General features: G+C 36.7%; 10 protein-coding genes and 3 pseudogenes across 13 annotated transcripts, besides 2 other annotated features; 7 read left to right on the top strand and 6 right to left on the bottom strand.

Moving 5' to 3' along the window:
• Positions 1 to 199: 199 nt before the first annotated feature.
• Positions 200 to 237: a mobile genetic element.
• A 60-nt stretch (positions 238 to 297) lies between these two features.
• TVAGG3_0356430 (DNA binding) lies at positions 298 to 801 on the bottom strand (the record flags this gene model as incomplete). Its single annotated transcript, XM_001286532.2, has 1 exon — positions 298 to 801. The coding sequence occupies one exon, from the start codon at positions 799 to 801 to the stop codon at positions 298 to 300; it is 504 nt and encodes a 167-aa protein (XP_001286533.2).
• Positions 802 to 1,522: 721 nt separating this feature from the next.
• TVAGG3_0356420 (uncharacterized protein) lies at positions 1,523 to 1,929 on the bottom strand (the record flags this gene model as incomplete). The annotated part of the gene is made up of 1 exon (XM_001318051.2): positions 1,523 to 1,929. A coding segment is annotated over one exon (407 nt), but the record flags the coding sequence as incomplete, so codon positions are not given.
• A 624-nt stretch (positions 1,930 to 2,553) lies between these two features.
• On the bottom strand, positions 2,554 to 3,627 carry TVAGG3_0356410 (uncharacterized protein; the record flags this gene model as incomplete). The annotated part of the gene is made up of 1 exon (XM_001281439.2): positions 2,554 to 3,627. The coding sequence occupies one exon, from the start codon at positions 3,625 to 3,627 to the stop codon at positions 2,554 to 2,556; it is 1,074 nt and encodes a 357-aa protein (XP_001281440.2).
• Positions 3,628 to 6,331: 2,704 nt separating this feature from the next.
• Positions 6,332 to 19,374: part of a mobile genetic element that runs on past the window's edge.
• TVAGG3_0356400 (protein of unknown function, DUF4106 family) lies at positions 8,426 to 9,016 on the top strand (the record flags this gene model as incomplete). Its single annotated transcript, XM_051231309.1, has 1 exon — positions 8,426 to 9,016. A coding segment is annotated over one exon (591 nt), but the record flags the coding sequence as incomplete, so codon positions are not given.
• On the top strand, positions 10,579 to 10,971 carry TVAGG3_0356390 (uncharacterized protein; the record flags this gene model as incomplete). The annotated part of the gene is made up of 1 exon (XM_051231308.1): positions 10,579 to 10,971. The coding sequence occupies one exon, from the start codon at positions 10,579 to 10,581 to the stop codon at positions 10,969 to 10,971; it is 393 nt and encodes a 130-aa protein (XP_051101038.1).
• On the top strand, positions 11,001 to 11,862 carry TVAGG3_0356380 (uncharacterized protein; the record flags this gene model as incomplete). The annotated part of the gene is made up of 1 exon (XM_051231307.1): positions 11,001 to 11,862. A coding segment is annotated over one exon (862 nt), but the record flags the coding sequence as incomplete, so codon positions are not given.
• TVAGG3_0356370 lies at positions 11,886 to 12,235 on the top strand (annotated as a pseudogene). Its single transcript has one exon. A coding segment is annotated over exon 1 (350 nt).
• TVAGG3_0356360 (protein of unknown function, DUF4108 family) lies at positions 12,273 to 12,692 on the top strand (the record flags this gene model as incomplete). The annotated part of the gene is made up of 1 exon (XM_051231306.1): positions 12,273 to 12,692. The coding sequence occupies one exon, from the start codon at positions 12,273 to 12,275 to the stop codon at positions 12,690 to 12,692; it is 420 nt and encodes a 139-aa protein (XP_051101036.1).
• On the top strand, positions 13,618 to 14,067 carry TVAGG3_0356350 (protein of unknown function, DUF4106 family; the record flags this gene model as incomplete). Its single annotated transcript, XM_051231305.1, has 1 exon — positions 13,618 to 14,067. One exon carries the CDS (start codon positions 13,618 to 13,620, stop codon positions 14,065 to 14,067), a length of 450 nt encoding a protein of 149 aa, XP_051101035.1.
• On the bottom strand, positions 15,489 to 16,073 carry TVAGG3_0356340 (uncharacterized protein; the record flags this gene model as incomplete). Its single annotated transcript, XM_051231304.1, has 1 exon — positions 15,489 to 16,073. The coding sequence occupies one exon, from the start codon at positions 16,071 to 16,073 to the stop codon at positions 15,489 to 15,491; it is 585 nt and encodes a 194-aa protein (XP_051101034.1).
• Positions 16,776 to 18,051, top strand: TVAGG3_0356330 (annotated as a pseudogene). Its single transcript has one exon. A coding segment is annotated over exon 1 (1,276 nt).
• On the bottom strand, positions 18,101 to 18,364 carry TVAGG3_0356320 (uncharacterized protein; the record flags this gene model as incomplete). The annotated part of the gene is made up of 1 exon (XM_051231303.1): positions 18,101 to 18,364. One exon carries the CDS (start codon positions 18,362 to 18,364, stop codon positions 18,101 to 18,103), a length of 264 nt encoding a protein of 87 aa, XP_051101033.1.
• On the bottom strand, positions 18,554 to 18,950 carry TVAGG3_0356310 (annotated as a pseudogene). Its single transcript has one exon. A coding segment is annotated over exon 1 (397 nt).

Raw genomic sequence — 19,374 nt, 5'->3', positions numbered from 1 at the left:
GAATTTGATTTTTATATAAAATAGTTATATATTAGAAAATAATATGAGTTTATGTGATATTATTTTTCAGAAGATTTTGTGTTCTTCTTCAAAATTTTATTTTTTATTAAAAAGAATCTTTACAAAATATACATTTACTTTAATTAATATTTAAAAACGTGCTCTATCAAAAGTTCCAAAAATTCAATATTTTAGCTTTTCTGAGGTGTCACTTTTGATGAATTTCTGTTTACAACAAAAACCCTTTCGAATTTTGGCGCGAAAAATAAGAGTAAGTGTCACTTTTTGTCACTTTTTCTAGTGACCCTTTTCGGTACGGAACACGTAATCCGACGGAGGATCAACTGAACTCTCATCCTCAGTTGAATTGAGGTCGTATTCATCAATGAAGTCCAAGTCATCATCACTGAATCCGTCAAGATCTGCTTCAGGATGCCACTCTTCATCATCATCGGAGTCGATTTCTCCTTCTTGCCTGCGATATCTTCTTTCAGGAATTTCACTAAAGTCTCGGAGCATATCCAGATTCTCACCTTGTGGTAATGCTTGCTCGGCTTTGTGTATGTATTCTTCCCTGACTTGTTCGATCTTCTCAAGAAATTCGGCAGCTTGCTCATCAGTAACTTTGCTGAGAATTCTTTCATTTTCTCTGAGATCAGCCTCATGCATATTCCATGCTTCGATAATGAGGTTTTCATCGAGACATTTCCAGCATTGGACCAAGATATACACAGCCATTTTCAGTGTGCACACTAAGGTTTGATCGATGGCATAGAAATCCCACCACATTCGAGTCGCCATGTTTTTGAGAGCGCCAAAAAACCTTCACGTCGAGTGGCTGGCAAAGATCTGTACAACCAACTGGAATGTAAACAAGATCAATGTTGAGTTCTTTTGCCAGGTCCTTCGTCTCCTTGTTCCTGTGGCTGGAGTAAGTGTCGAGGAATAAAATAATTTTGTTATTCCCCCTATAACTTTCATTGTCGCCAAACGCTTGATCATACCAGTCGCGAACCCATTCGAGGTAGATTTGAAAACCTCATGGGTAGACCATCTGATTCGGAATGAAGGATCTTTTCATTGCTGATGATCCGGTCGTCGCTCACTTGTTGATGGCACCTGTCTGTCAATCCTTTGCACACAATTGTCAAAGGAAGTTTTCTTCCATCAGCTGTGATGGTTGCAATGATTGTAACACCCTTCTTTTGGTTGTGGTTAATGTGTATATCGACTCCTTCTGATCCTTTAATAGCATAAGTAAGACCGCCTGCAATGCCGCATCCATAGAAAGATTCATCTGCATTTGCGAGCCGCCCAAAGCTCGTCTTTGAATCTTTCAAAGAGTTCCGCTTTAATTTCATTGAATTGTTGTATCCGCTCTTGCATTTCTTCTTTATCTTGAGGTCTTCTGTGCCAATGTGCCTTTCTTGTTGTCAGATTTTGCCGCTCTCTAAAGTTCACAAGATAATGAGGAGATATTTCGAAATTCTCTTTTTTCAAAACATGTTCAGGGTAAGCATCTTTAAACATTTCCACAATTACTCGGCACATTTGTGTATTGAAAAAAATTTTTTCAATAAATTCTGTGATAATGTAGTTGGCTATCAAGAGCTCTCCTTCGTCATCAATAGCTCTGTTAACAAGTAACTGTGCCGTTTTTGGGTTGAATTTTTCATCTTCCAGGTAATCATTTCTATAATTATACAAGGTAGAGCGAGATATATTTGTAATGGTGACAATTTGATCAATAAGATTTCCGTATGATTCGTCAAAACTAGCTTTTATAAGATCCATTAAAACTTCGACTTTTTTATCGCTCAGAGTTGCTGCATTGAATCTTGGGTCAGGAACTAATTTGCCGAGGAATTTTAATTTTTCTTTGATATCTGGCGGAAGATCTTCTCTTATTAGATGGTCGATGTCAGTCATTAAAAATTTGTCTTGTCACTTTTTTATTTTTTTATTCTTGTTCCGTACCGAAATGCATCACTAGAAAAGTGACAAAAATAACACTTACTCTTATTTTGCGCGGCAATTTTTCTAAGTTATTTTGTTAAGCTAAATGTGTTATATATCAAATCAGCTTTATAAATATTATAGAAAAGTTTATTTTTATTTTTAATTATTATTATTATTATTTTTTAAATTAAGAGAGAGGGTCAAAGTTGCTATTTGTCACTTTTCCACAAGAATATAATGGGGAAAAAGTTATCATATAGTTGATCTCATTCACTGAGGTGAGAGATGCATGTAGTGTAATATGTAATGGGATAAACAGTGGGATTGCTGCTCTAAGTCCTAGGTTCGAGACACACTGGCTTCATTTTTCTCTTTTTTATTGACGTAAACTATTCAATTTTTGTGTTCTCCATTCAAATTTCAGAATTTTTTTTGCAGATTTCACGCTACATTCGAAGTTACCTTTTGTAACAACCACCACTGCCTACGAAAGACGAAAGAGGTCAGGTATGAGGGGCTTCCAGGCACTTCGTGCCCTCTAGCCCTGAAGATGTTTAAAAAAGTTGGAATTGAGATAAAATTAGATGTTTAGTTTCATGGAACTTGACTGTCCATTGCATCTGCCATTTGTTGGTCGTCTTCTGATGGTGTTCTTGAATGATATTCTTCTTCTTCGGGTACAAATTCGTCATCATCAGGTGAGTCTTGTGGTTCATCTTCTTGAGTAGAGTCTTCTTCTTCAACATCAAAGTCATCTGGTGTATCGAACTGAATGTATGAAAGCCAAATGTTGTATGTGTTTTCCAATTGGCTTTCAAACTTGAGATACATTCCATGCATGAGTGTTATTTCAGTTTCAACGTAGAGTTGCTGACGTGGCTTGAAGACATGCATGAGAATTGGTCCTCCAAATTCGTCCTTGAAAAACTTGCAGTAGCAAACATAAACTGAGATAGAGTCTCCTTCTTCAATGTCTTCTGCTTGGTTAACGAAATGAATAGCAATTTTGCGTACTTGAATTGTGTTGTTGTCTGAGTAAAATAATGGTTTGAACTTGGGGTTGAGTGAGCTAAGACATTGCCATTTTGCTGTTTCTTGTCCGTACTCACGTTCTTCTTCGTCATCCTGATATCCATAACTCTTTAATTTGAATTCGACCCAAAACTGTTCGACTTTTTTTGCAGCTTTGGGTGGAAGACTTTCAATAAGCTGACATATAGTTCTGTCAACCATTATCTTTGTTATTGTTGGAAAATAGTTGACAATTGTGTCACCTAATTCGAATGGGTCAGGTGTTTCTTTTTGTAGTTTGGTAAAGTCTGCAAGAACTTTGTTGAGTTGTTCACAATATTCTTTGTTTAAAAGTTGCAGCAATCCTTTCTTCTGGCTTTGAATTGAAGTATTCTTCAGACAATCTGAGTAGTATTTTGCGTAGTTCAGCGTTGCTGTGGTTCTTTGTAATACGGAGCTCGTTTGGTATTGTTTTGGTAGTGAAAGTGGCTTTGGATTGAGCGAATTGCAGGACAAATTTGAATTTGAATTGCCTGTTCTGCTTGGAGAATGTGTAGATGCTGCAGTTTGATATTGAGGCTCTAAACCTGTGGGTGCTGAAAGTTTGCAAGCAATTTCTTCAGGTGAATTTGGAGCGAACACGCTAGCGAATGCCATTAGACAAAAAATGAACTTTTTTTTCGGACCACTCATAGAAAAGTTTGAAATAAACGGTTTTTGTCAACGGTAACCCTCTCTATTTTTTTATTTTATTTAATAGTTACCGTTGGAAAACCGTTCCATCTCAAATATTGAATGAACTATAAACGTTTTTTGTTTTCTATATATACTTTTTTGTCCAACGGTAAAACTTTTTACACAACGGTTTTTGAGAGTCGTCGCCGTTGACTTTTTTGTAGAGCACTCAAAATAGTATAACTTTGTCCGGACAAGTAAAGGTCTATCGTCGCTACAGGAAAAGTTACAGGCGTTCCAAGGAAGTATACTTTGAGAAGCCTTTTCCCCATTATAGAATGAGATAGGACGGTTATTTTACAAAACTGACAACACTTTGACCGAGTAGTTTTTTGTGCTGAACAAAAAGTGTCATATAAACATCTGTCAAAAACCGTTTTTTACTTCACTTAAAATGCACGTAAGCTACGTAAGAATATACGTAAGAGGAAGGGAGCATTGAAACATCCAATAGTAAAACTGACACCACAACAACAGTTGCAACAACAAATGATGAATGACCCCACTATGTTGCAACAAATGTCAAGCAACCCTATGCTTTTAAACCGAGTTATTGGTGCCAGAGTGGAGTTTAAGAGCGGCACTTTTAGCGAAAATGGCAGGCTATGGTGGAGCTGCAGACGGAACAGCTTATAACCCTCAAAGTCAAATGAATTTGAGTTCACTCAAAATCAAATAACAGATGTCAAAAAGTCAAACATAGACATACAGAAACAAATAAGTGAAAACGAAAAGAAACTAGAATATGACAGACACACAAAGAAACTCAATGAGTTAAACGTAGAGAAAAAGAAGAAGAAGAACAACTGAAAGAACTAAGTACAGAGGAATATGCGAAAAAAGTGTCAGAAAAAGCAGCAGAAGTAGCAAAAATGGAACAAGATGTTATAAATTTGAAAAACCATACTACTCAATATAAAGTACTGAAAGATGAAGAGATAACAAAAAGCCCTGAAGACATATATGGATAGCGATGAGTATAAAAAAGAAGTTGAAGCAAATGTAAAGGCAGAAAAACTTTTACAGTTGCAAAACCAAACCCGTACAGTATGAAAACTTAGCACAAGAAAGTAAAAATAACGACGCAGCCATGCAAAAGGCAATGAAAAGCGCAGAAATATAAAAGCTAATAATGACTGGTTAGATGCCCAAGCCAACGCTAAAGCAGCCCAACTTATAGGGTCAATAAGGACAAAATACAAGCGGATGAAGACAGTTCAAATGAAGCTTTAATGAATGCCGACTTTAAGAATGCCTTCGAAGCTCTTCATAGTAAGGTGAAACTAGTGAACGACTTCTCATCTGGAAAGAAACTGAAGTCTGAAGGTTTCGACAAAGAGTTAAGAGAAGTAGCACAAAATATGACGAAAATAACAGATGCAGCAACGAGACAGGCAGTTCAAAGTGCCTATGACGCCGTTAGAGCAACTGTTGTGGAAAGTCAAGAAAAAGAGTTACAACAGACCAAAACAGACCTAGTAAATGCTTTCTTAAAAACGAAAAGTCAGGTAGGACATTATGCTGCAGATGGAACATATGTGCCAGCTGGTGGAACTTATATACCACCAAACCCTCCAAGAGAAGCACTTGCACCAGGACTACCTAAAACATTTACATCGTCACATGGACACAGACACAGGCATGCACCACAACAACCACAACCAACAATTCAAAATCCAGCACAACAACCACAATTCAAACCAGCACAGCAACCAACAGTTCAAAATCCAGCACAACAACACCAAACAGAGCAAGGACATAAAAGAAGTAGAGAACAAGGAAACCAAGAATTCTTAAAAATGCTTAAGGAAGAATATGGTTACCCAGATACTCTTGACTTTAGTGACAGATATAAAGAAGCTATTAGAAAGTTCAAGGAAGGAAATACTGACCCGAACCTATTTAGCTTTATGGCTCAGCACCAAATGGGATATAATTTCAAACCTGGAAAATACAAGCTCGCTAAGGGATATGATTTAATAGCATATCAGCCAAATGACATGGATGAATTTACTCCGAGATATTTTATGTCAGAGCTAAATGATAATTCAACTCTCTTCATGAAACGCGTAAAAAATAGAGACGGAACGAAAAAAGAAAGGTTTATGAGTCCGGATGACTTAATAGGGAACTTGTTAAAAACGGTCTCGGAATATATGAAATGCCACCAGATGAGGTACAAGAAACTCCACAGGAAGAAGTTCAGATACAACCAGACATGGAAGAAATAGTTCAGCAACAACAGCTAGAAGAGCCTGAAGGAAACGAACAAGTCCCTCCTTTGGAAACTAACTTCACAGAACTAGATGAAGATTTGGAACAGCCGAAAAATCTTGACCCTCAACAAGAGTATGCGGAGAATATGGAATCTTTCCAAGAGTCTAAGAAAAATTCGGCTGACATAGTAGAAGAATATCGAAAAATGTTCGCCGACATACAAAAGACTCCAACATCAGATGAAAATATTCAGCATAGAATGGAAGTACTGAAAGAAAATGTACGCAAATACAATAACCCTTTTTACTTACGACCATATAACGTTCAATCTTTGGCTGAACTCGGTGAAAATAAAAGGTTAAATTTCAACAAAACATATAGAAATGAAACATTGTTTAAAGTTCATTCAGAACCTAACCAATATGGAAACAAACCTACTTTTGTTTCTGCAGACTATGGAACTACAATGAGATGGGGTCATAAAGCTAATCCGGATAGGTGGTTCATAAACTTACAACCACAATTCCAAGAAGTTGTAGACGCAATGGAAGTGAATGGTGAACCAGATATAGCTGGTATTTTCAGCGCGGCTTTAATGCCATTGAAAGATATGAAACATGCAGATATTTTGGACCAGTATGAAATGAACATGGCTGATGGAAATATAACACCTGACGTTCTAGAACATTTATCTCAAAGAACTACACAGAACCATAGAGATGGTCTATTTGGTGAAGAGTTTAGAAAGAAAGTTAGGGAGAGAGAAGGAAGAGAACCTATTGTACATGACCTTGCAAACGAAAGTTTACAAAATGTCATAAAAACTTACTTTGCAGACAATGAACCGAGAAGGGATGAATATTTAAGAAAACTCAAATGGACAGTACCAAATGAAATGTTAGTATTGAAAAACATGTTCCTTGACAAAATAAAACCAACTACAGAAATAAATGACGCAAGACTGAAACAGTGGGTAAAAGCTTTCCCATTCACAAAAGATATTATTGGTAACATGGAAAGAAAACCAGAATGGCTACAAAAACATATATTTGGAAACGAGCTTATTCCATATGGACAAGCTCTGTTTGAAGAGCTTGAACCGGAAACTCAGGAAAGAGTCATGCAAACAATAAGCGACGACTCAAATACAAACTATGACGAAATCTTTCTAGGATATAGGTTACCTGAGATGGGCGACCAGAGCCCAAAGGCAAAAAGGACATGGGAAATTAACAACATACTAGGTGAACATGAGGCAAAGATGCAACAACTTGAAGCAGAGGGCAAGTTACCAAAAGCGACACCAAAGAAGAAGAGAAGAGTAAAACAAAGTGAAAGTAGTGAAGAAGTAACTTCATCTAGTGAAAGTAGTGGCAATGAAGGAAAAAGAAGAGTTAAAAACTCAGTCAGGAAGAAAGTAAAGCTTGGTACGAGTGGGTTCTATTATGACATATAAATCCAACTATTCTATATTTTTACCCATATGAAATGTACGCCGCTCAGAATATAACGCCAACAGTTTTGGATGCCATGAACGGAAATGTTTCCGAATGGTATAACGAATGCGACAATGCCATTAGAAGGTCAGAAATAGTTCCTGGAACTTACGAATATACAACTGCTGTTTCTTATGGAAACGTAGGTGAGTTTGGTGAAGGTTCTTCAACAACAGTAGATATTGCTTGCGACAGGTTTCATATTATTTCTATTGACAACTCATTCTTATACGTGGAACAAGACATTGAAATAAAACCTTCTGCCAAGTTGTCTGACAAGAAAGGTTGCAATGGAATTTTCTATGTCGGATACCAATATGCTCCAGAAGTTTTCATGGGATATAAGATATATTCTAACTCTGACTTAGTTCAAACAGTAACATGGGCAAACTATGAATGGTTCGCTTTGAGAAACTCAGTACAACCACAAGCTAGAGAACAAACAGACCAGTATGCAACTATTGAGAAAATAAGAAGACTTGACCCTAACGTTCCAGGAGTTTATGTTAACCTTTCTGGTTCAGATGGAACTGCTGCCACTAAAGTAAAACTGAAACTTAGAGTTCCTTTGTCATCTTTCCTCATCTTCAGGTTTTTAAGATACTTGCCAAACTGGGCAGGAAAAATTTCTATTGAACTTACTCCAAGCAAAAATAACTTAGTCATTGCACCAACGCAAGACCATTCACTATTACAGACGTAACGGAACAAATAAAACGTCATTCGCCGACTTTTGCAAAGACAAAGTTGACTTAGACTTTGGTTTCTCAAACCTCAACACTGAAGTAAACTATTATTTCAATGCTGCTGGAACTGCTTGGGACCCAGTTAAGTTCACATGCGAAAAATTTGAATGCAAGAGAATAGAAAGCAGACTTGCAGTCTATATGTTGGACCCAGATATTTCAAATGCTTTAGCTGCCAAATATATTGCAGTTCCACTTATGTTCCCTATACACCAAATATCTGTCAAAGACTTTGCAGGTGAAGTTGGAAACCAAAGTGCTGACCCAGGTGCAAGAACAGATATTGCTTTAACAACTGCAATGAAACATGCAGATACTATGTTTGTACTGTTCAGACGAACTATAAATGACTATTCTTGTTTCTACAACCCTGGTATTAAATATCATATAAACATAGATGGCAAATATTATCCAAGAGAAGAATATTCTACAGTTGAGGATATGAGGTCATACAACTTGACATTAGATGCTATGAACTTTAACAACAACTTCACAACAACCATTAACCCTGAAATGCAAAGTTCTATTATGCCATATGTGAAAGTATGGACTCATACAGGAGGTCAAAAAACTCAATATACAAATGGAGACCGTTCAAACTTTTGGCTTGGCATTCCATTTGCTGACTCAGAAGACTTTATGGGTGGTATTTCAACTGTTGGTACAGTTCAAATACAATATACTGGTGACAGAGACGGTCCAGATGAATTGAAAGCAAAGAAGTTTACAAAACCAATAGCACTTTTCACGGAAGATGCTCTTTTGAAGATTCGTTCGATGAAACCTGCTGGGGCTCCTCAGATTGGCATAACGACAGCTTCCATCGAGCAGATTTTGGCAGCAGGTCAGTAAGTTGTTCTTGAACTGACTTCTCTCCGTCAAATATTGACAGTACGCCAGTTTTGACATAATATTGTATTATAAACTTACCTTTAGAAATATCGGTCAGTTTTGAAGTTATATTTTTGTCAACGTCAAGAACTTTCACCATCTCGGTTATACCAACTTTCTTTGCTTTATGAAAATATTTAGGTTCAGCAAAGACTGCTATTCTATAACATTTTCCATTGTTTGTGTAAAGAACTATTCTGTCAATGTATTTGTATTGTTTGTGAGTATAAACTTTGTTCTGCTTCAATTCAATAAGATATCCGAATACGTCCATCTTTTTATTCTAAGTAAAATGTCATTTCCGAAAAATAGAAGCGTAAGTGTTTCAAAAGGTTTAATGGCGGTGGCAGATGTGAAGTTAAATTCACCAACTCAAACAAACAGTCAAAGTGTTGTTGTCAATGTCAAAGACAGAGATGTTGAAGTGGGGAAACCATACAAAGACGAAGATGGTATAACAATTGTTCCTGTAAAAGAACCAACATACCCTGAAGTTAGCAGAGACTTAAGTTCTGTTGCAGATATTCGAAACGACTACCAACAACTGAAAGACAAACTTAAAACTCAGGAGAAGATTTGTCAAGCTTTAAGTATAATGTTAAACTTGGTCGAACACAACCCTGTAAAAGTGAACTCATATGTCATTGCACCTCATGAAGTTTTGAAAGAACTATTGAAACTTTTGACAGAGGCAGACGATATAAACATCAAAGAAATAGAACCCGACATTAGTTGCTGTGGTGTTTCATATAATGCCATTGACAAGATATACGTTATGAAAGGAGGTGAAACGTTAAACTTAAAATATAGTTTCCCAGACGTTATAAAAATATTTGACGACCACAACATTTCATTAAAGTTTATTTGCTAAGTAAAAATGTCAAAACTTCTTGAAAGATGTTTGAAGAAAAATAATATAGACTTTATTTCATGTAAGGACTTTACACACTTTTGAACGATATGAAAGACCCTGTTTTGTTTGTTCGTGTAGACAAAGGAAAGTTCTATGTCTTTACAAAATATTTGAACTTCTTAGACAGAGAACTTCAAGAAACGCCATGTGAAAGTTTAGATGAAGTTCTTCTCCACTTTCAGAAAAACTTTTAAAATATATATAAATGGCAGAAGACATAATGGTTTATACTATTACGACTAAAAACCCTGAGTCATATAATTCTATAACAACAAACTTACAAAGTCCTCAAGGACGATATTGTAAACTAACCTTAAACACAATGACGACTAAAGCCTGTTTTGCTCTTTTGACACCAGAAGACTTTATTGTTGTGAATGGTAAAAAATACTCCTTTGAAGATACTTACTCAGATATACCACCAACAGGTTTTGTTGACTTATTTAATACTTTACGTACGAGTGTAACATGTGCTGCAACTAGAGCAGGTTTCATTATGTTTGGATGTCCGACTGAGTTTACTATAAACGATATGAGCTATAATACAAAACTTATTTCTGGTTTTTACTACCAACAGTTTCCTATAACAGGAAAAGGTGTCATACAAGGAATGTCTATTCCATTGACATTAAGCACACCAATCTTATATATTGTTTCAAACTTAGGTTCAAAGTGTTATTCGAATGTTGACAGAAACTATTATGACCAAAAGATACTTATGCGTATAAACAATACTTTCTCTGCTGGTTTGCCTATTGTTCATTCGAATGCAGAATTTTCAACCTTAGTGAACTCAAACACTTTGGCAAGTATAACGTTGACATTAGTTGACGCAAACTTTGTTCCTGTAAAACTTTTATGTCCTATGTATTTGTCAATGACGGCAGAAAGTTTCGAATTGGAAGATGCAACTGGTGAAAGTATTGTATTACAAGAACAACTTCAACAACAAATAGCTCAAGAACAACAAATGCAACAAATGGAACAACAAAGTCAAGAATAAAAAAAATATTTTTTTTTATTTTTATAAAAATGTACAGAATAGATGTTTCAGATTTTTATGACTTCCAAGCATTTAGAAATATGTGTCCATTTAGAGACTATAACAAAGCAGTCGAGAATTTGAAACGTTTAGTCATTTATGTTGACTCTGCCCCAGAATGTTATGTCATGAAAGAATGGGATGTTGTCTTTAACAAACCAAGAGCAACAATAGTTTCAGAACAAGAATGTAGACAGAAACTTAAGAAAATAAAAGTTGTACAAGTTGGAATGAAGATGTTAGATGCTTGGGATATCTTATTGTCAAAGTTAGAAGATTTTTCAGTTCGAGGTATAAAGTTCTATACACCATCTCCAAACTTCTATTCTATCTTCACTGGATATAAATATGAACAAGTAGAATGGAAACACAGTATTATAGAAGCTTGGTTAGACCATGTCAAAGAAATTATATGCAATGGAAACGAAAAGGTTTATGAGTATATCTTATGTTGGTTTGCAAACATCTTACAACATCCAAGTGCTAAAAATGAAACTGCTCTCATTATAATTGGAAAACAAGGAACAGGTAAGAACACATTCTTTACAGATATCTTGTGCAAACTGTTAGAAGGTTATTCGAATCCGAATATGACAAACTTAGAAAACATCTGTGGCAAGTTTAACTCCTCAATAGAGAATATGAAACTTATAGTTTGCAATGAACTTCAAAGTATAGATACAACAAAAGTTTTGAACTCAGATGCTTTGAAGAGTCTTATAACAGACAAAGTTGGAGTTGTTGAAAGAAAGTATAAAGACCAAAGAGTTTGTGAAAATGTTGCAAACTTCATTATGGTTTCAAACAATACTGTTCCGATGAAGTTAGAAAGTTCTGACAGAAGATATGTAGTTGTCAGAACGTCAGAAGCTCATATGCAAGATACAGAAATTTTGACGACTTAGCAGAAACTTTGACATCTGACTTTTACAACCACTTGTTCTCATATTTCATGACATTAGATATTTCTAAGTTCAATCCAAGACAAATTCCACATACCGAAGAGAGACAAACATTGTTAGAAGCAAACAAGAGTGTATATGAACTGTTCATAGATGAAACTGACTTTGTGTCATTAGATGAAAGGTCTTTATATGATGAATATAAACAATATTGTCAAGAATATGGTTATATGGCAGCTTCTAAACGAACATTCTTGGCAAATGTCAAAAGTCTTTTAGATGTTCAGAATGGTGTATATACAAAGAAAATTTTTTCTGAGTAAATTTTAAAAAAAAATATTTTTTTATCCGATAGAAAAGATGACAAAATTCATCTCAGTAAACAAGTACATGTCAGGACTTAAAGAAGAACTAGACCCATTCACATATTTGAATGTTTACTTCTACCATTTTGAAAAGTCTTCATTCAGCAAAGTTTGGAACATCGAACCAGTTAAGTTTGCTATTGTGACTAAAAATGGTGCGAAATTTGAAGACTTAGACATAGAAGGTTTGTTAGCAGTCAAAGAAAGTTTTGACAGAAGGTTCTCAAACCTTAAAGAAGGCAAAGCATACAAACTTGTTATACCTTATGAACCAAAGAAAGCAGACGACTATGAATATTATGAGTCTAAGATAGTTGAAGTTCAAGGTAAATTGGGTAAAAAGATTTTAGAGTCTAAGCCAGTGTTTGCCCCTAAAGAGGAAGAGAACATTGACATTGACCCAGAAATGTTCTAAAAATAAAATTTTATTTTTACATGTCATATCTCATCTTCTCTGGAACTGGTTCAGGTTCTTTCTTCTCTTCTTCTACTTTCTTTTCTTTCTTTTCTCTTCTTCTTTTCTGGTGGAGTTATGTCAAATTTGGCGCAACTATATTTATGTAAAAGTTCTTTGTCCTTTAATAGCTCATCTATTCTGTTTTCTATTTCATCTTCAAGAACAGCGCATGTGTCTTCTTTGCATTCTAAGAACTTTTGTTGGACTTCATCTTTCCAATCGCGTCATCTCTGTCAACAAGTCTGTCATTGACAAATTTTAAGACTGCTCTGCTTAATGTTTTATGGTTCTTGTCATATTCCCAGAAACAGAACTTTAGAACAAATTCACCTTTCTTGTTTACACTATGTAAGATTTTATGGTCGACAGATGTTTTGCTGTCGAAAAGCTTGTCTCGAATATAGATAGCGAAATCACTAGACATTTTCTAAAAGATAAAAATTTTAATTTTTCTAAAAATATGTTAGAAAAAAGTTTGCTGACATTGACAAAAAATTTGAGAATGTTTTAAACAAGAACAAGAGGAAGTTAGAAAATGCTCAGATAAAGCCTATACATGACAAGTTCTTATTTGCTCAGAATGGTATAACAGGTCTAATTGCACCACCTGGGTCGGGTAACTTTCACTTATCTTAAAATGGCTGCACAACAACAAGAACTAGATGAGAAGAACCCATTCTATGAGTTAGTTGTTATTTGTAGTACTTCTGGTCAATTTGACCAAACCGTCAATTCGTTCAAAGATATTATAAAGAAGTCTAAGTTAGTATGTATAAAGGATACTGAGTTGTTAGATTGGATAAAGAAGTACCAAAGAAGAGTTTTGAAGTATAATGCTATAAATGAGTATATAAATTCTAAGTTTAAAGACCCAAATGAGGAAATGCAGAGAATATTAGAGAAGAAACACTTCAGAAACAAACAGAAAGAGATAGAATACATTTCGAAGAAATTGCAATCTTACGATTGGAAGACTTACCCTCATAGATGTCTTCTTATCTTAGATGACTTTGCTTCTCATCCTTTGTTAAAGAACAGAGAACAAGATATGTGTCGAATTCTTAAGAAGCTCAGACACTTTAACATTTCAGTCGTAATATGTGTACAGACAGCAAAGAGTTTAAGTAAGGATGTTAAAAGAATACTTACTGACATAATACTTTTCCCCGGATTGTCCGAAGACGATTTCATGGAACTTATGAAAGAGTCCATGGCAGGTAAGTTTGACAGATATGAACTCTGGGAGAAGTATAAAGTCATACAAGACCCTCATACTTCTTTCAGAATTCATATCTACGCAAACAAAGTTCAAATTGTAAAAAGTCAAGCTTGAAAAATAAAGAGTTTTGGCGACCCCGAAAAAAGTCTGTCTCGCTGTTCTTCACTGTTTTCATAGAGTTTTGGCGACTGGAGTTTTTTACCTACTCGCTGTTCTTCACGATTTTCATACGGAATCTCTTCCCTCGGTTTTCCGAGGGAAGCAAGCATATGAGGAAATTCATGATTTTTGTTGCTGAATTCAATAAAAATAATGTTTAGGTGAAGAGGTGAGATCTCACCCGTTTTTTCACCCGTTTTCTCACCTGTTTTTTTTCACAAGCGTTTTACATGAATTGTACGATGTATATTTGAAATCCTAAACATTCTCGTCAAATGAAAAAAATGAAAAAAATGACACTTTTTCATTAGATAACTGTTATTTTTTGACGAAGTGAACATTAACACTTCGTCAAAAAAATCCCTGAAATCATATCTTTACATACAAAAAAATACAAAAAAATGACACTTTTTCATTAGATAACTGTTATTTTTTGACGAAGTGAACATTAACACTTCGTCAAAAAAATCCCTGAAATCATATCTTTTATACAAAAAAATGAAGAATAAATAAAATAAAACTAACTTTATTTTTTTATTTCGGGAAAATTCATGAAAATTCATGAGGTGAGAAAACAGGTGAGAAAACAGGTGAGATCTCACCTCTTCACCTAAACATTATTTTTACTGAATTCAGCAACAAAATTCAAATTGTAAAAAGTCAAGCTTGAAAAATCTAAGTGTTTAGTCTTAGTAAGATGGTAGCTTCTTAAAGCAAATACCATTGCTGAGTTTTATGTACGTGAAGAGAAGTACAATGAATTCAATTACGAGTACAATTGCAATGACAACTAAGGCAACTATTTTTGTCTTTTGCCAGCAAGGGTACTTCTTCTCTTCCAATGGTTCGGCAGAACTATACTCACTCATGAGAAATGCCAAAACGGTTTAATAGAAAAAGTGTCATTTTTTTCATGTCCGAAGACTCGAAGGTGCAACACTTCCAAAATACCGACGAACTCAGAAGAGCAGCATGGCAGTATGTTCTTGACAACTTCTTTGAGTTCTCCAGGAACACCTTGGAAAATGCTGAAGAACTCCGACACAGAGAATTTGGAGAAATTGCACTCCAATACTACCTTGACAAACAAAGGGTAAACAAAGGGTAAAATAAGACTAAAAACTTAACGTTTAAAAAGTGACATTTTTATGAGCTCCGAGTCACCGAGAAAACTTGGTCAGATGTTAGCAGCTTACTTCCCTGAGGAGGATGGAAGCGTTACATACGTAAGGTTCAAAAAAACGAACCTGGAATTGCGTACCAAATTCGCAATTACATGACCATGGAAGAGTACGAAAGGTTCCTACAAGAGAAACCAGCTCTAAACAACTCAGAAAAGAAAGAATAAAAAGTTTAACTCGTAATTGTTTATTTTTTTACTTGTATGGGCAAGCTGCAAGAATGAAGTCGACTATCTCGGTCTTTGTCTTGACCAGTTGGACGGCTCTTGCGAGTACGTCTGTTTTGCGGTCTCCAGCTGGTGTCTGACCTTCGTAATTGCGCATGTTCTTGAGAGCTCCAACTGTAAATGATTGTAGGATGAAGAGTCTCTCAGACTGCTTGAGGTAGTCTTCACGGTCACGAACCGAATCTGTGGTACGAGTCGAATTGGTCGACCTTAGGGAAGAGACTGAAAGCCTGTCGTCTTCCATTGGAGCTGTAGCATACTCTTTGCGTAAGCGGTTCAGGCCTTCTTCGAAGTCTTGGTCTCTCTTCGATTTGGATTGAGATTGGAATTGCTGGGGTGGAGCTTGCTGGAACATCCAAGGGTTGGGGAAGTAAGGCATAGGCTGAGGAGGGTAGTTCGGGAAGCCTTGTGGTAGGTAGTAACCTTGAGGTGGAAATTGGTAGTAATTCGGAGGTACTTGCTGGAACTGAGGTTGCTGAGGAGACTGTTGTGGTTCTGCAGCTTTCGGTTCTTCTGGTTTGGGAATGGACTGGGTTGGTGGGACGTCGGACATTCGTTTGTGGCTTAACCGTCGGACCACAACGATAAAAATCTCTGCTACTAGCAGTACTTCTACTGACAGTAGAAGTACTTTTTCTGACAGTAGAAGTACTTTTACTGACAGTAGAAGTACTTTTACTGACAGTAGAAGTACTTTATCGTCGAAAACCCTCTCAAATTTTCCTTTTTACTGACGGTAGAAGTACTTTTACTGACAGTAGAAGTACTTCTACTGACAGTAGCAGTACTTTTTCTGACAGTAGCAGTACTTTTTCTGACAGTAGCAGTACTTTTTCTGACAGTAGCAATGGTCGAGGTCGAACCTACCGACGAGGCAATTTACCTAATTGAAATTAACGAGCTTGTTAAAGACTTCCTCAGGCAGAATGTAAAAGGCAAGCTTGTTAACGGTTGGATAACGGGAAGGGCTGCCTTGAATCTCGAGACTTCGACTGGAATTCCAATTCAAATACCAGACGGGACAGCCTACGATGGCATAAAGCAAGCAAAGAAAGAAGCTCTTCTCAAGTTCTTTGCCAAGCGTCCTTGGATACTACTTCCAAACAAGGAGAACCCTTTCCCAAGAATGAGCCAAATTCTCAAGGGTCTCCTTCACTTCTCGGGTCAGCCGTTCTACATAACCTGTGAAGGCGACATCCAACCAGTTCAGTAAACCTTAACGTTTAGAGTAAAAACATTTTTTTTCATTTTTTGAATGAAGCAAGTTAAATTCGTCCCACACCAATCTCAATGGACCGATGAAGAGTTTCAAGCCATAATTGAAGACGTTGAGAACGACATAGACGGCGAACTTGAAGGAGCTCAAACCACAATTGCAACCAAAATTGCACAAGTCAAGGAACAGATAGCTCCACTTAAAGCTACAAAGCTACTCTTGACCTCATGGATAGTTACCGTTTAGATGTCAAGAGTGGAATAAGACAATTAAAATTAAAACTTCTAAACTACGAAGCTATACTCCAAAAGTTAGCAGAAATGAGAAGACTTTACCAGAGCTACTTACATGTAAGGGACTTACCTTCAAGCAGTCCGACCAAAGATGAATTTGTTGACATTGTCCCAATTTTGTCCGAAAGTCAGCTCAGATGTTTCGAACTGCTCCCAACATATCCGGAATATGAACGTTTGCCTGAACTCTTCCACAATCTCAAAAAACGTTTTTTGGTTCTCATGTTCCAAACTTTTATCGGAAGAGACAACAAACGTTCAGAAGAAGAACAAGATATTATTTTAAACTTGTTGTATGACATAACTGTCATAACAAGCTTTTTGAAGTAAAACCGCCATTCTCAAACCACTTCATTTTTTCGATGTCCGAACAAGCACCGAAGCCAAACTCAATGGCAGATGTCCTTTCAAGGTTGACAGACAAGCGCCCAGTTCAAATTCAAATTGCCCAATTGAACGCTCATCTGTCAAACACCATTCAGACTCTCCAAAGTAGTCTTATGGAAGAGATAACCAATCTCAAAGTCGATGTCCTCACGAACCAAGCTTCCAATAAGAAATGCCTGAACGATTTCGCGGAAATCTTGCGCCAATACAACATAGAGAACCAAAACCTTGCCCGACTCATCTACCGTTTCTTCGAAGAGATAGACGCCATCTGGAAGGCACTCGGAAAGGACAGAACATGCAACACCGTACTTCGTGAGTACCAAATTGAAGAAGGAGTTGTCGAGGAAGAAGAGGAAGAAGAAGAAGTTTGGGCAACCCTTGTTGCCGATGACACTTACGAAATTTCCCAACCCTACCCATACAAAATCCGCAACAGGGAGACCGGCAAGGTTCTTACCCCAGTCCTCAACAACTTGGGACACTTGAACCTTAACCTTCGGAATCGCGGTTCAATTTCCATGGGCAAGCTTGTCGCAATTCAATGGGTTCCAAATCCAGACAAGAAGACGAAGGTCAGACACATTGACGGTGACAAGCTCAACAACCGTAAGGAGAACCTCGAGTGGTTCTAAGAGTAAAAAAATTTTATTTTAGGGGGAAACCCCAAGTAAATTTAGGTGTTTATTTGGATAAGTATGTTAAATTAAGGGCAATTTGCAAAATTAGTTCCCGACTTTTGAATTGGACTCTTTCGTTATCCCAGTTGCGTAGGAGGTCGTCCCAGAGAAGTTGGTAGAATTGCCAATCCAAGGACGATTTGTCCTCCCAGGCATTGAGGATGTACTGCTCGTAGAGTTTCATGACCTCTGCCTTGCACCAGACACCCTCTCCCTTGGAACGTAAGGCTTCTTCGAAGTGCTCGAATGCGATTGGCTGCTTGACCATCCGAAATGACACTTTTTGTCCGTTTGGTCAATGTTCGTGTCTCGTGCCATAGTCGACGAAAATACAGACAAACAGGTTATATATGAGTTTGAGACCAAGAATGGTGTAACTCGACCTGTCCGATTCAAAGACTCCGAGGGCGACCATGAAATTAAACGGAAATTAGCTAGGAAGGAATATAAAAATTTTTTATTTCATGCAATGTTTTATTTCTGTGCCGTCTTCAAGTATGCCCAATACTTACGCTTGGAGAGGACATGAACTTCGGTGAAAATTTTGTCCAATTTGAATCGACCCATCTTTTCACCGACCATACCCATTTCAATGAGTTTGTTATAGCCTTCTTCGTTCGTCATGAGTGCGTCAATGTTCTCATAGTAAACCTTGACTTTCGATTTGACTTCGGAGAAGAATTTGTTGTAGTTGTCAAGTACTGCCTTTGCGAACTGAGGGTAAGACCAATGTTCGACAATAGGTTTTAATGTGGTTACTAAGCCACTTTGACCTTGAGTGAATTCGTACTTCAAAACAAAAGGAGAAACCTTTCAACAAAGTTGTCGACCTTCTCATAATGTTTACTCTTCATCTCTTGAGGTTTCTTAATGGAATATCCCCATGTCGAATTCATAAGCAATTTGAGTGTCATTGCAAGTTTGGGGTTTGAAGCTTTCCTAATATCATACAGTTGTTGTATGACTTTTCCAACTGTATAGTTCCTTCCGGGAACTCACCATCTTCGTTTGGAATTCCAGTCGGAATATATTGGACAAACCTCATGTATGCAGCGTTAAGGTCGACATAGTATATCTTTTCGTTTGAGTCGAACTTGTCGCAACCAATTGGTCCAGTTTGTGGAAATTCAAGTGAGTCTCTTATCTTCTGAGAAACTTCTCCTGTTATCTCATAAACATCGTCGAAGCAACCTGTTTCATATAAAACCTTCTGACCTAACTCAGATGCTCTCCAATACAATTTGACGTCAATTGGATGTCTCAATGGAAGTTTATTTA

The sequence above is a fragment of the Trichomonas vaginalis genome, chromosome V (assembly GCF_026262505.1).
Source record: "Trichomonas vaginalis G3 chromosome V, whole genome shotgun sequence".
Classification (NCBI taxonomy): domain Eukaryota; phylum Parabasalia; order Trichomonadida; family Trichomonadidae; genus Trichomonas; species Trichomonas vaginalis.
Note: the sequence above shows the minus strand (reverse complement) of the source record. Positions and strands in the feature narration are given on the sequence as shown.